General features: G+C 44.8%; 1 protein-coding gene across 8 annotated transcripts in view; it reads left to right on the top strand.

Moving 5' to 3' along the window:
- cc2d1b (coiled-coil and C2 domain containing 1B) overlaps window positions 1–16,439 on the top strand; it is a 167,405-nt gene that overhangs the window by 35,494 nt on the left and 115,472 nt on the right. For all 8 annotated transcript variants that reach the window (XR_011357855.1, XR_011357856.1, XM_069938670.1 and 5 more), the window contains 2 exons: window positions 5,747–5,879; window positions 6,528–6,631. Coding sequence is in view for 6 of the 8 variants with exons in the window: in XM_069938670.1 (XP_069794771.1) it covers window positions 5,780–5,879; window positions 6,528–6,631 (204 nt within the window). In the remaining 2 variants the exon portion in view is untranslated. The remainder of the gene's footprint in view (window positions 1–5,746; window positions 5,880–6,527; window positions 6,632–16,439) is intronic.

Here is a 16,439-nt window from a genome sequence, read left to right as displayed (position 1 = left end):
ATATAAAGAGGGAACATTATCAGATTCCAACCAGGGATGAAATTACAAGTGAGATGGCTGGAGCAAAGTTTTTCACTAAATTGGATGCATCCCATTAAATCTGCATGAAAATAGCACAAAATACTATATATTTAATACACTTTTTGGCTGATACTCCTGTATGAGGATGCCTTTTGGATGCCTTCCTCAGCTTTTGAAGTGTTCCAGAGGACAAAGGAGCACATCGTAGAAAGCATAAATGGGGTATGTGTGTACATGGATGACATGATCCTGCGGGGATCCACAAAAGAACAACACAACGAGAGGCTCATCAAAGTGCTACCACACATTCAGAAGTATGGATTAAAGCTAAATAGAGCAAAATGTCAGTTTGGTGTGAAGGAAATCACCTTTCTAGGAGATAAGCTGACAGAGGCAGGTGAGGAGTCAGACAAGAGCAAGGTGAAAGCAATTCTAGAGATACCCAGACCGACTTTCAAAAAGGGTATATTGAGAGTGCTGGGAATGATCAATTTCATTGGTAAATTAATTCCAAACCTTTCTTCCAAAACAATGTATTTGAGGAAGTTGTTATGGGACAAATGTGAATTCAAGTAGATGGTCAACCAGAGGAAGAATGGGGACAACTAAAGACTATTCTAACTATAGAACCAATGCTTTTAACATTCTTTGACCCATCTAGAAAGATGAAAATATCTACAGATGCTTCAAAAGATGGAATAGGTGCCGTACTACTTCAGGCTGTGGGAGAAGATTGGGGGCCAGTTGCATACACGTCAAGGACGATGACCACATTTGAATGTCATTATGCACAGATAGAGAAAGAGGGCCTAGGTGTGGTCTGCGGACTTGAGAAATTTCAGTTATGTGTATGGTCTACCAACATTTGTGGCAGAGACAGACCACAAGCCATTAATAGCCAAAATCAAGAAAAATCTCAGTGAGATTTTGCTGCAATTCCAAAGACTGATGATGAAACTACAACGTTTTGACTAAATTTGTGTACACTCCAGGGAAACTTATTGTGTTAATTGATGCAGGGCAACGACATAGAGTGAAACACACAATGAGAGTTCCACAGAGACACATGTGAATCTCCACATGAACCTGATCACTGAATCTCTTCTTGTATCTGACATGAAATCCAAGCAGAAATAGAAAAGGACACAGTTCTACAGAAAGTCATCAAGAATCTGAATGAAGGATAGCCTAGAGGTGAATGTCAGCCATCCTACAACATCAGAGCAGAGCTGAGTGTTGTCAGTGGGCTTCTCCATACAGACCAGAATTATCATTCCTCAATCACTGTGACAAGATATGCTGAAAAAGTTTGCGTGAGGGCCACCTTGGAATGGAAAAATGCAAGAGGAGGCCCAGAATTGCTATTTATTGCCAGGGATAAATGCTGACATTGATAGAATGGTTTCAAGCTGTCTGAAACATCACACAAGGCAGACAAAGGAACCCAAGATTGTTATACTTTAGTCCTGTCAAGGTGCAAGAAGTACAACCAAACCACAAAATACAACACACAGAGAATTTATTGGAGTCAAACTAGCGGGAATGAGCAGTAATTAGGGTTGAGTAGACAAGGTCATCTCCCTCATACTGTTGAACCTTATTCAAAGTACAATATTTAAGGCATTTTACTGCATATGATTAAGTAACCATTCCTTTGAGGGGATTGTTTCAAGCTGAGGTGTTACAGTCAGTTGTCTGCTTATTTCTAAAGACAGGAAAATGGTTATCATTGAATTGGCTTTCTATAATTAAAAGATATGGAATTGTGGCAGACATGATAAAAAGGGTCCTTTAAGACAGCTCTTGGCACATGTAAATGTTGCTTCCCCAGTGATCTCCATATTAATGATTTTTAACAGGGTTAGTTGAATCCCACACACTGAAGCAAAGCCATTGGAGTCATTGGCCATTCTGCAGGCTTTTGATGTTTCCACATTCTGTTTGATAAGCTTGTAGTAGAGGACCAGGAGATAGCTTTATGGAAGAGGTGATAATGGATAGTTGTCTGGAATGTTAGTTGCAGCTGACCTCTCTGTGTGAGTGTCCCAATACCCATTTCTTAGTAATTCATGGCAATCATTTAAAAGTCTACTCTATCTTTCATAATACAGTTATAATAACATCTTAACTCTTATACACAGCACATTCATTTCATTACATTGTCAACCACTAACACATGATCATAAAGACTTCCCAGGCAGAAAGTTGGGACTGATCTGTTACACCTAGATGGAAAGAATTACTTGCTGGTTATTGGCTATTGAGCTATCCCGAGATGGTGCTGCTTCCTAACATGTCTGCTGCTGTGTGATCAAATATATGAAATTGATCTTTGCAAGACATGGAATTCCTCAAATTGTCAATAGTGACAATGGACCATGCTACAGTTGAAGAGAATTCCAGAACATTGCAGAAGAGTATGATTTTCAACATAGGACTTCAAGTCCTCTATATCCTTAGTCAAACAGTAAAGCAGAGAAAGGTGTTTACATAGTTAAACAGCTGCCCAAGAAACCACAAAACAGTGCTCAGATCCTTATTTGGCTCTGTTGAATTACCGACCTTCCCCACTTGAACATAGCATGTCATTTGCTGAGCTACTGATGAGATGTAGACTACACACCACACTTCTTTACGCTGCAGACCCAAACAAGCACAGGTATCAAATGGAAACAAAATCGTCTGCAAAGGAGACAAAACAAACTATAACAAGTCAGCAAGAAGGTTAGGGAAACTGGCAAAACATGACACAGTGAGGCTCTGAGATTCCAACAGCTGGGACAACAAGGCCACTGTTCTGGAGGAAGTAAATCCAAAATCAGAACAAAGGATGGTCAAATACTGAGGAGGAATTGAAAGAGCCTGCTGAAAATGCAAGTGATACTTCAAAAACAGACAAATGCAGAAGATCCAGCCTGCACAGCAACAGAGGAAACACCACTAGGGCTAGACAGTAGTGGACCAGCAGAGCCAACACATGAACCTGTGTTGAGAAGATTCACACATGTTATCAAATCACATCTCAGGCTGAATCTCTAAAAGAAAAAGAACTGCACACTTAAAAAGTTTGTGCTGGTGATATTTTTGTTTATGTTGGTGCTTAACTTTAATTTGAAATGAATACTGTATTAGTGTCTAATCGGGATGTGGTGATACCACTAGAGGGAGTCAGAGGTGAATGGTGCAGTTTGGGTTAGATACATGAAAAATGGCTGCACCATGAAGTCGTAAGATGTTTATAAAATATTGATAATATAAAAGAACCCAAGCTTCTTTATTACTTAAAGGAAACATCACAGAAGCAAATCCACAGTGACTCTGAAGGGACTCTCTTTGCTTCGCTTTCTCTGACTGTAAGGGTTGCCGAGCAATTTTTGCTGATGGCAAATCTTTGTCTGCCCCACAACAGACTACAGGGAATTTTGTGTAATATTACATTTCTGTTTTATTACATAATAATAAAAAAATCTTGAATCCTAAATTGCATAAATATGGAAACATAGCCCCATTTCTTTCAGACTTTAGAAGAAAATTACAGACCTGTCTTTGGAATTGGCTGAGCAGTATGAAACATAATAGAGAAGGACTCAAGTTTAATTTTAATTTGGAGATATAGCACAGTAACAGACCTTTCTGACCCATTGTGACAGAGTATATAGATATATATAGATATGTTTTTGTGAGACAAATTGGGTAAGGTTTGTTAGAGTAGGTCACATACAAACACTTTAAAACAGATCTTCTTTAAAATACTGGAGCTCTAACCCATGGTAGGCGTATCGGCTCCAGACCTTTTGCAAGAGTTTTTGAAGAGTGCTCAAGAGACTTCACTAATGGATTGTTATTTACAAAAGGCAACAGTTGAAATAGTATACCGGAGCCGCTGCTGTCTGGAAGAGAACTTGCTGTTCTGAGAGGGTCGTGTGGTTTTTCAAGCAGAGAGAGTCAAACAGGCTTTCTCTCAGAAAGAGAGAGAGTGAGATACAGAGATCACTTGACAGTGTTACAGCCACTAGAAGTAGTTGGGACTGGAACTGGAAAAGCTGACAAGCCCGTTTGGAAGACAGCCTGGTCAAAACCCTTGTGGTTCATGCAAGAGGAGAGGACTGGCTGTTTAATGCTTCACTTGAAATAAGAGAAACAAAAAAGGAACTCTGTGGTGACCTGAAATAAAGAGGATATCATCTGGAGAACTAAAGTGGCTGATTAAAAAGGAACAACAAATCTCTCTCTGAAACCTGACAAGAACCTTCCTGAGCGGTAGCCATTTACCTTTCAAGCACCAAAGCCTGGTGAACTTTATAAATGTTAAATTCAGTGCTCAGTCTAAGAATTGTCTGCAACCAGTGAACTTGGAGGAATGAGAAGCAAGAACTTTTCTGAACTTAGACACACATTACATACACGTGCGCTTAGAATTAGAAGGGGGTTAAGTTGGTTTAAGTAAGTCAATAGAGATAAGTTAAAATTTAATTCTATTTTCATGTTTACAGATAATTAAAAGCAACTTTTGTTTAAGTAACCATTTGTCTTGGTGAATATCGCTGCTGGGTTTTGGGGTCCTCTGGCCTCAACACTGTGCTGCCCAAATATACCCATATGACCAATTAACCTACTAACTTTGCATGTATTTGGAAGGAAACGAGAGAACTCTGAAGAAACCCACACAGACACAGGAGAATGTAAAACTCTTTATAGGCAGAACAAGATTTGAAATTGGGTTGCTGGCCCTCTAATAGTGCTGTGTTAACCACTATGCTAACCGTGCTGCTAAAAGATGCAGTAAAAGGAGAATATACCTGGAAACACCCATCAAACAACATCTGTGGAAAGTGAAGCAGAATTTTAAGCAATTGCAATGATATACTTTGTTAAGTGTAGGGTGTATTTGCATACACTATGACTAAAGTATTGTTTTGGGGAAAAATAAAATTAGGCTGGGTGGCTATTCAAGTAGTTATAAAATCCAAGGTTGATGCAACCTCTCCACCGATAATATCTAAACCAGAATTGTCAGACCAATGCTTTAGATATGGCATTGAGACAGGAACCTTTGTGCACGCAACCTTGACATGTACTAAGGTGAGACCCTTCTAGATGGAACTAGGCCAAGTCCTGGGAAAAAAAAATCATAGGTAAAGAATTCCCACAAGATCCAGAGTTTTTCTGTTGAGAAACATAATGGACATAAGACTTACAATGAACCTGTCCAAATTTAAATTTAAATTTGCAATTATCGCATTGGCAGTGGCCAGGAAGTGCACAGTGGCTAACTAGAAATCTGACTCCTGCCTGAGCATTACTTGCTGGAACACAGAAATGTAAAGCTGTCTTCCCCTTGAGAAAATTACTTACAACTTAAGAAAAAAGTGTAACACTTTTTAAAAAAATTTGGCAACCATACTTTAATTCCATTGGAGCACGATTATAGTGTAGACCATCGTGCCTCACTGCCTTACCTTCCCCGTCTATCCCTCAGTCGGCGGGGGTGGGGGTTCCATCTCATCCCAACCAGGAAAAGTCAAGAGAAGAATACCGCCTGAGCACTGGCTGCCTGGTTGTGACAAATCCATAAAACCTTTCTTTTGATTGTCTTAAATGGTTAGTTAAGTGTGGGGGAGTTGGGAGGGAGGGGGATGAAAAGAGCTTGAACTCTGCAGAAAACTGTATAAAATGCATAATTGTAATTTGTAGTCAGTTTCTCTACTGTTCTTTTTAAATGCAGCTTGGCCCGTTTGTAGACTTTTCATGTGAAGATATGATTTCAGGAGGAGATGACAATGTTGGTGATCTGGAAGCAGAATTAGCTGAAATAATTGGAGTAAAGCCAGTCATTAAACCAAATTCTAAAGAAAAAGGTTAGTATTATCTATATTTGTTGTTTATCTGTAGTTTTAATTTTTAAAACAAAACACTGGAACAATATGAATATTGCCAGTTTAAAAATACTTTTTTTTAATCATTTAATTAATGGCCAGTTTAATTGAAACACCTCATTTTATAATCAAATGTGAAAAGGAGTCTGTTTAATTTATGAGCATTTTAAAAATCATGATCATTTGGTCATAGACTTGACCTGTCCTTTCAGCATTGTCTGAATTTTGAGATTTCTTGCTCTTGGCTCATTATGCTTATTTCTTGAAGAAGGCTCGGGCCTGAAAAATCACCAATATATCTTTGTCAAATCCTATGGATGCTGAAAGAACGGCTGAGTTCCTCCAGGATTTTGGTGTTTTTTTTACCAGATCATACTTTAAAGAGGGTTTTAGGACTTTGACTTTTCAGGAGAAAAAGAATTGCACAATTGTTTTTCTTTTGGGTATAAAAATCAACCCTTGTATTTCCTGCAGCTCAGATGTAATACAAGGTCTTAGGAGCCTTAATTGCATTAAATTTGCAGGAGTTCTTTGAAATTTGTTATCTGCTAAAATTCCTGATATAATCTTAGCACAAATGACATTTAGTAAATGAGACCTATCACTGATCTAGCACATTCTAATCAACAGTGCCTTTGCCAATGGATGATATAAAACAAATGGCTGAAGAATGCATGAAGGATGTAGATGAAAATGACGACGATGATGATTTTGAACATGATGAAGTACTCTTGGTAAGTTCAAACTTGGAAAACTTTACGTTTTTGAACATTGTCCTAGTCACCAAAAGACAAGGTAGGACAGCAGATAGTGCTGTTGCCTCATAGCTCTAGAGACTTAAGTTTATTCCTGACATTGGGTGCTGTCTTTAACATTTGCATGTTTTATAGTCATAATATGGACAGCCTTGTTTCTTCCAACCAATTTATTTACATGTCCATATTTGTTATAGTAAAAAGATAATTTATTTCCACTGTTATGTTGTGGACTAGAGTGAATTTCAACTAATTTGTTCTTGACCATAAGAATTAGTGATGCCCATTTCAAGTCTATTTCATCATTCATTTTGTTCATGGCTTCTCAATGAAATAACTCCACCTTGTTCTTGTATTCATTAATATCTCATGATTTATAAATGTCAACAAATCTCATATTTCAACATAACAGCTGTCTCAGTAGCCATTCCAAAAGAAGATTCCAAACTTCTACCAATTTCTTTGTGAGTGGTTTTGTTTTCTAATCTTCTGAAGAGTCAGGTTTTGAATTTACATCTATCCTTCCTAATCCTTTTCAATCAGCAGAAATGGAGTTTCAATGCAAATTTAGTTTTTTTATGTCATAAAAACCTCAGTGAAATCACTTGCTAAATGCTTGTTAACAAAGGTGCTGTGTTATAAGTGAAAATGTATGACAAAGTAGAAATCAACACAGGCATACCTCAAGAATGCATGCTTAGCTCACTGCTCTACTTGCTCTACACCCACGACTGTGTGGCTAGGCATAATTCAAATTCCATCTACATATTTGGCAATGACAGCATGGTCATCAGCAGATTCATACAGCAACGAGAAAGCGTACAGGTGGGAGATAGATCAGCTAATTTAATGGTGTCACAACAACCTTGCAGTCAATGTTAGTAAAAGCAAGGAGATGATTATGGACTTCAGGAGGAAATCAGGAAAATGCAAACCAGTCCTCATCAAGGGGTCAGCAGTGGAAGGGGTTAAGAAATTTAAATTTCTGGGTGTCATCATCTCTAAAGATCTATCCTAGGGCCTCTATGTTAATGTAATCACAAAGAATGCTTGCCATTGGCTATACTTTATGAAAAGTTTGAGGAAATTTGGTACATCACCATAGACTTCAAATTCTATAGGTGTACTGTGGAGAGCATTCTGACTGGTTGCATCACTTTCTGGTATGGAGGTGGAAATGCACAGGACAGGAAAAGGCTACAGAGAATTGTGAATTCTGGAAGTCCCATCATGGACATCAGTCTTTACTCCATTAAGGACATCTACAGAGCCACTATCTTAAGAAAGTAGTCTCTATCCTCAAAGACCCTCACCACCCAGGCCATGCCCTCTTCATAATGGTATCATCAGGAGGGAGGTACACCCAGCGGTACAACAAAAGTTTCTTCCCTTCTGCCAACAGATTTCTGAATTGATAATATACCACAGACACTATCCACCTTCTTTTCTTTTGCACTAATTAATTTTTTAAAATGTAATTTATAACAACATTTGCACCTGTAAGGTTGCCGCAAAACATGAAATTTTGTGATGTGTTCATGACAATATAATCTGATTCTGATACATGAAGAGTGGGATGTTCAAAATCTGGAGTACATCAACATTATGAAGGAGATCTTGAAACACATCAAAGTGCACTTATCACTGGACTATGACCTGTCATATCCTAGAATGTAATAGGAAGGAGATTGCTGGAGCCTTGACAGGTGTCGATCTATCTTCATATGTGAGGTACCAAAAGACTGGAGGATAACTGATACTGAGCCTTTACTTAAGGGGAAACAAGGCTAAGCCAAGAAAATAGAGGCCAGTGGGAAAGTTATTGGAAAGAATTTTGAGAGAGAGGTTTTAATTGCATTTGGAAAGGCAAGGAATATTAGAACCATAGGTTCACAGAGATATGGCTGAACAAGGATATTTCAGACACTTCACTATTGACCATGGGCTTCACCCTCCACTGCATTGACCATTTGTGTCATCATCAATTCATCATGGTGCATAAACATGATGGTTTTGTCCCAGTCCTGCTCCCCCACCCTGGAATATCTTGCGATCAAGTGCCACCCATTCTATTTGCTGAGGGAGTTTGCTGCCATCATCCTGGTCGCAGTGTACTTTCTGCCTCAGGCTAACATCAGGCGACCACTGGAGGGACTGAGCACTGTGATCAACTGCCACGAGATAGCACACCCGGATGCCTTCCCAATCATTGTAGGGGACTTCAATCCGGCCAACCTCAAGAAGTCTCCAACGAACTACCACCAGCATGTCACTTGCGAGACCAGAGAAGCCAACACATTTGACCACATGAAGAATGCCTACCCAGCAGTCCCACAACCACACTTTGGCAAGTCTGATTACTTGGCTGTATTTCTTCTCCTAGCGTACAAGCAGAGACTGAGGACTATAGTATCAGTGGTGAAGACAATGAATGTATGGTCGAGGGAGGCAAAATAGTGTCTGCGGGATTGCTTTGAATCAGTGGATTGGACCATAATCAAGGACTCACCCTTAAACCTGAATGAATATGCAACGTGTCACCAACTTCATCAATACCTGCATAGATGCATTTGTGCCCACACACACATACTGGGAGTTCCTCAACCAAAAGCCTTGGGTGAATCAGAAGATTTTCAACTTGCTGAGGGAGAGATCAAGGGTGTTTAAGGCTGGTAATCCAGATGTCCACAAGAAGTCCAGGATCAACCTATAGAAAGCTATTTCAGCAACAAAGAAGCAATTATGAAGGAGCCTAGATCCAGAGACAAATACCCACCAGCTATGGTACGGATTGCAGGCCATTACATCCTACAAAGTGAGGTTGAACACCATAAATGTCTATGATACTTCACAACCTGATGAGATAAATATCTTCTATGATCGCTTTGAGAAGGAAAACTCTATAGAGCCTACAAGAATCCCAGCAAAGGCTGATGACCCTGTGATAATTGTTTCTGATGTAAAAGCACAATGCTGGAGTATACCATGAATTAAAAACTCTCACAACTGGAGGGAGAACAAACACTTTTATTAGCTTATAACTATAGGTAGGGTTTCACAGGAGTCTTCGGAAAGGTTCTGAGTTTAGACAGGAAACCAGGGTTATATGTGAGCAGATGGGAGCGGAGCCAGCCATCAGCACAGCACACTACCAGTGAATCCCAGTTCACTACATTCACCCCTTCCTGTAGAATTTAGGGTCTATGAATGAAGACAGAGAACATGGGTTCAGAAAATATACAGTTATGTAGTGGCTGCAACACACACAGAAACACACCACAGGACACAGTGGAGCATTTCAGTTGAAGTGTTTATTTGAATTTCACGCGTGCCCCTTTAGGGCCAACAGGAGTTTCGCCCCGCGCGGCGGTGACATCATCACGTTGGCCTGGGTGCGAGCTGTGGCCTAAGCCACGAGGTAATCAGTGAGCCCCAATGACGCCATCTTCCTGTAGCTGCCCCGCCAGTGCGGCGATACAAGTGGCGCCAATTTGGTACAAGCGATGTGTGCTGCCATACAAACCTCTCCCCAGAACTGCCTTATTCATCTCGCTACTTGGGTAGCTGACCCCTTCACTTAGTTGAGCCATCATTATGTGTTGATTTAAGTCCTCGTGTGCCAGTTTTAGTCTGTCGATCGTGAATAACTCCTCCATGCCCCCAATGTGCAGGGTAAAAGTCTTTCCCAACCGGTGTAGGGCCTTGTATGGGCCCTAGTATGGGCACTGCAGGGGGGGTAGGGTGCGGGCCACGCCAGATGAAAACAAACTCCGCTGAGGCCAGCTCGTTGGGAACGTTCGCTGGGTGTTTGCCGTGGTGGGTGCCAGCGAGGCGAGCCTGTTGCGGAGGTCTGTGAGGAGGGTTGGATTCTCGCCTCTGGATTCTGCACCTGCCCTGAAGAACTCTCCTGGCAGCAGCAACGATGCACCATAGACGAATTCCGCAGATGAAACCTGGAGATCCTCCTTTGGAGCTGTTTGAATGCCAAGCAGGACCCATGGCAGTTTGTCTGTCCAATTGGATCCTTTTAGCCGCACCATGAGAGCCTCCTTGAGGTGCCGATGGAAGCGTTCCATGAGTCTGTTCACCTGGGGATGATAAGCTGTGGTGAGGTGGAGCTTGATCCCCAGGCGGTTTGCCAGTTACACCCAGAGGGTGGAGGTGAACTGGGCGCCCTTGTCGCTGGTCATATGAGCTGGGACGCCTAACCGGGTGACCCAGTTATCGAGCAGGGCTTTGGTGCAGGACACAGCAGAAGTGTCTCTGATGGGGATGGTTTCCGGCCACCTTGTCGTCCGATTGACCACAGTCAGGAGGTAGTGGGCATCGCTGGACACTGGTAGGGGGCCCACTATGTCAATGTGGATATAGTGAACCTTCTGACTGGTGGGTCGAAATGTTGTATGGGGACTCTGACATGGCGCTGGACTTTAGAGGCTTGGCAGTGTGTACAATTCCTCAGTATCTGGGCCACTTGTTTTTTTAATTTGTGCCAGACAAAACGTTCCACCACCATGCATACTGATGTCTTGACGGAGGGTTGGGCCAGGTTGTGCATCATCCGGAATGCCTCCTGCCTCCATTGCAGGGGGATTACTGGCTACAGCGAGCCGGTTGAAATGTCACACAGTATTGTGTTGTGGCTGCCCGATAGCTTCAGGTCCTCGAGGCGCAGGCCGGAGATGGCGGTTCAGAAGGCCTGCTTCTCTTCATCCCCTCTCTGGGCCTGAGCTATTGGGTTTAGTTGAGGCCGAGGGACAAGTTATGGATGGTGGGTCTGGAGAGCGCATCAGCAACGACATTGTCCTTACCCGCCCGTTGTCGGATGTCAGTGGTGAACTCTGAGATGTGGGAAAGGTGCCACTGCTGGTGCGCCGACCAAGGGTCCTTTGCCATGGCGAGGGCCTGAGTGAGTGGCTTGTGGTCCATGAAGGTGATGAAAGGCCTGCCCTCCAGGAAGTAGCAGAAGTGCCTGATGGAGAGGTACAGGGCCAGGAGCTCCCTGTCGAAGGCACTGTATTTCAGCTCGGAAGGTCGGTTGAAGAACACTAATAGGTGCCACTGTCCATTGACCTTTCTTTGAGGACACCCCCGATGGCTGGCGGACACGTCCACCGAGAGTGCTGTGTGGGTGTCGGGCTGTGGGTGGGCCAGTAGGGTGACGCTAGAGAGGGCGTCTTTGGTTTGGACAAAGGCTGTCTCGGCCTCCTTCATCCACTCGAGGGTCTTTTGTTTCGCCGAGATCGGGGCAAACAGTGGGCGCATTATGTGGGCGGCCCCTGGGATGAAGGGATGGTAGAAGTTAACCATCCCAGTGAACTCCTGCAGGCCCTTAGGGTGACCGGCTTGGGGAACTGCTGCATGGCCTTGACCTTGTCCTGTGATGGTGCTGCTCCATCTGCAGTGACGGTATAGCCCAGAAACTGTAGCGACTCCTTCCTGAACTGACATTAGGCCATGTTGATGGTGAGGCCAAATTCTGCCAGATGGGTGAACAGTGTGCGGAGATGGGTCTTGTGCTCATTGTGATCTTGACTGGCGATATGAGAATGTCATCAAGATAAATGAACACAAAATTCAGGTCTCTATCCACTGCGTTCATGAGCTACTGGACCGTTTGGGCTGCGTTCTTCAAGCTAAAAGGCATCCGCAGGAATTCAAAAAGGCTAAATGGGGTGATGATGGTGGTTTTGCCAATATCTCCCAGGTGTATGGGGATTTGGTGGTAGCTCCTCACCAGGTCGACCTTCAAGAAAACCCTGGCGCCATGCAGGGTTGGCCACAAAATCCTGTATATAGGAGATGGGGTATCGGTCAGGCGTGGCTGCATTGTTGAGCCGGTGGTAGTCCCCACATAGGCACCAACCCCCAGAGTCCTTTGGGACCATGTGCAAGGGAGAGGCCCAAGGGCTGTCTGACCTGCGGACTATGCGGGAGAACTCCTCTTTCGCGAGCTGCAGTTTCTCCAGCGGCAGTCGTCTGGCCTTGGCATGGAGTGGAGGGCCCTGTGTGGCGATGTCGTGGTGGATGCCGTGCTGAGGCATGGTGGCAGTGAATTGTGGCCGTAGGATGGCAGGGAACTCGTCCAGGATGCGGGAGTATTCGTTTTTGGGCGTGCAGATGGTGGCTATCCTTGGACCGTGTGCGCTGTATGACTCGAATTAGAGGGTCTGGAAGGTGCAGGCGTGTACAAGTCTCTTGCCCTTCAGGTCGACCAGCATACTGTGTGTCCGAAGGAAGTCGTCTCTCAGCAGGGCAGTGCCCACGGTGGCCAGCAGGAATTTCCAGTGATACGTGTTTGTCCCAAGGTGTACCTGAATGCTCCATGTGCCGAAGGTCTTTATGTCAGTGCTGTTTGCTGCCCGCAGGGTTAGACCTCGTGCACTTGTGCAGGATTTGAGGGCGGTCGGGGGAAGCACGCTCAACTCCGCTCTGGTGTCCAGGAAATGTCATCAGCGGCAGCTGGCCTGGTCGTTTCTCTGGTACAAGCAGGGCTGTTGGCACTTGTGGTCTTGGGCTCCGCAGCATTGGTGGAAGAAACACCAGATGGATTGGTGATCTTCCAGCTTCTGCCTGGGGGAGGGCTGTGATCGGCTGGGTCCAGGACAGGGGACCTGATTCATGGTGGCCTCGTTCTCCTTTTTGGTTCTCCACAGGATGTCGGCGCGGGTTGCAATCTTCCGGGGGTCTGAGAAATCCTCATCCGCCAGTAGGAGCTGGATGTCTTCCGGCATTTGTTCCAGGAAGGCTTGTTCAAACATCAGGCAGGATTTGTGGCCTTCTGCCAATGCGAGCATTTCATCTATTAGAGCTGTCCCCCAGGCCATCGAGGTGCATCAGCCTGTCCGCGCGCTGCCGACGGAAGAGACCGAAGGTGCCGAGGAGGAGGGCTTTGAGGGCAACATACTCTGGTGGATCGTGAATCAGGTAGTCCACTTTGGCCGTAGTTTCTTCATCGAGGATGCTCACCACATGGTAGAACATCGTGGAGTCAGGTGATCTGTCTCAAACCACATGCGAGGTCGATGGGTCCAAAAGGAGGGGAGTGGGGGGGGGAGTTTCATGGCCAGAGCACTGTTCGCCGACGAATCAATGGTTGGAGACCAGATAACGTCTGGGCTCTGCGGTCACCAATGTGGCGGCTGCTAGGTTCGATGATACCTTTGAAGAGCAGATGTGGTGTCTCAGACTTTATGAAATCTAGTTCTGCTGTGCTGTACCTCCTGCTCTCTGTAGCAATAGGTTTGCAGTTTGGGGACAGATTCGGGAAGAGAGGTTGAGGCTTGATATTCAATGTGGAGAGGCTGGATGTGTGTTCTGATTTTAGAGGCCCTCCGTTCCGAACCGTTTTAGGGAGGAGGGGTCCAGAATACTCCAAGGTGACACCGGAAGTGCAGAGCCAACAACATTGGAGCACACAATTCATCAAGTACATACAAGTGAAATTTACAGAAATCCCCCCCTCAAATGACCGATGTACTATACAATGTTGTTGAATACATGTGGAATGCGAATGAGACACAAGGAATATGCGATAATTGCAACAATACATCTTTAGGTTGTACTCTTGCACAGTCCGTGAGTCTATGAAGCTTTCAGTAGAGACTATGTCAATTAGGCATTTAGTGGAATGTCCGTTTACCTTCACATTCACTATGGAGTTGCTGTCTTGATCTAGGACCATTGAGGCTAGAACCCCGGAGACTCCATACTCCTCACTCGAGTGGCCCCCACCATCCTGATTCGCCCTGCGTGGGTAAGATGGTGTTGACCTTGTGGCATGGTAAGATGGTCGTTGAGCCTTTTAGTGCCGTTTCCTCACTGCTACCCTCCGTCAGTGTGTAGTGCAGCAAGTGGGCTCAGGTGAATTCAGGGCAGATGGTTTGGGGCTGGAATCGGATCTGAGAGTGGTGCAGGCTGCAGACTTCCCCGGGCTTCCCCTCATCCAGCAAACCTTTGCCCAATGTCCTTTTTTGCCATAGCTAGAACACACTGAGTCTTTAGCCAGGCAACAAGATCGGGATGCTGGCTCTTTGTGGTGAATGTCTCCCAAACTGCCTGTCTCCCCTCTGGCGAGCCTTGCTATACTAACATCGGCTGTGCATTATCTCTACTGTTAAAGACACTCCCCTTAGGTATTATTGTATATGCACCTATTGTCTTTCATTATTGTACCATGAGTTTCTGCTAATAAAAGCTATGATTATTGTTTGACCACTGGCACTTCACTCTTGCTGCAGAAAAAGCACTCCCTAGAACGGGAAGCGGCAGATGGCATATGCTCATCAAAGATGGAGTTTGGGACCAAACATGACCTGATGCGGTCCTCACTCAACTCCCATGTATCCCATCACGTTCTGTGTCGATAATTTGTGGTATCATCTCCTAATAAATGTCCCAGTTCTCCCCTCCCACCGTGTCCCCGTCCTTGCCCCCACGGGTGTCCTATCTCACCTTCGATGGAAAAATGACTCCCGGCCTCAGCACCCAGTGGGTGAGAAGCAGGCGGTGGCTGGCTCAATGTAGGATCATGGCTGTCTTCCTTACCCATAATTCCCCCATGCAGCTGAAACCAGTAGAGCAGTTCCAGCTGCATGTGAGATAATGGGTAACGAAGATGGCCATGTTTCTGCATTGAGCTGATGCTGCGAACCACTGCAGCACTCTTGGCCACCTCGTATTCCTCATCCATGAGCCGGCAGCCAGCATGCTGAAAGGGCTAAGTGGGGGGTGGGGTGTGTGTGTACTGAATGGGCTGAGCAGGTGGGGGGTGGTGCTAAATATCTGAGGGGTGGAATGGGTTGATCAGTGGGTGCTGAATGGGGTGGGGGAGGAGCTGAATAGGGTGAGCTGGTGGCCAAGCGAGGCAGGCATCGCTGAGGCCCTTACTCACCCTGGGCACCGAGTTGGCAGTGCGGAGCCTAGAACCTCACCATGGAGCCCCTGTGGCCAAGCTCCGACTGGCGCTGGCCGCTCGTCTTCTCCAAGTAGAGCACCAGCATCTTGCAGTTGACTTCCATGGCCTGCTCCTGCTCCTTGGGGGAGATGACCCAGCCCTCGATGTGCTGAAGATGGCCTGGAGTCTGGCTGGGCTCGGCTCTTGGAGGAAGATCTCATTCAACATCAACAGGTTCTGGAGAGCAGACTCTCTGTTGCCTGCCGGCCCCAGTACTCAAATCCATCGCGCATGCGCAAAAGTAAAGCCCAACCAGCCAACAGGATGGGACGCTGCCAACTAATAAAGTAAGGCTGAGGCTGTGAGGAAAGGAAGGAAGGTGAAATCGGGCAAAGGTTTGGCTGAATTTTCTCAACTGTTTTGACCGAATTTGGGGGGCGGTTCCCCCCTTCCCACGGCCCCTGGCTCGTAAGCCTATGGCTTAAAGGGACCGCCATTTAAAAATTTTAAAATAAATGTGCCGAATGTTTGAGCTTCCATCTCGTTAGACCCAGGGAGAAATGACAGACACCACTGTTTTCCCAAATCTAAAGAATTAACCTTTTTATTTACAATTAGAGAACTATTTATAGTATTTACAATGCCATTGGTCCCAAGGGAACTCTCACTGAACCATCTCATACAAGTGTGAATGGATTAGTTGATTGATTGCTCAAGTCCTGAGAACTGATAACACCCACTCCTGGCGACAGTGGGGTCACTCTGTTTAGGGCATCCTAGCACCACCTCCTTTCAGCTGGTTACTCATATGAGTGGCGTCTGGGATCCACTTGGAAAGGCTTTATTGGTCTCTGAATTAATTGAGACTTGCACATGGGTTCCAGTGATATG

Source organism: Narcine bancroftii, chromosome 5, assembly GCF_036971445.1.
Source record: "Narcine bancroftii isolate sNarBan1 chromosome 5, sNarBan1.hap1, whole genome shotgun sequence".
Lineage (NCBI taxonomy): Eukaryota > Metazoa > Chordata > Chondrichthyes > Torpediniformes > Narcinidae > Narcine > Narcine bancroftii.
This window is presented reverse-complemented; position numbering and strand designations above follow the sequence as displayed.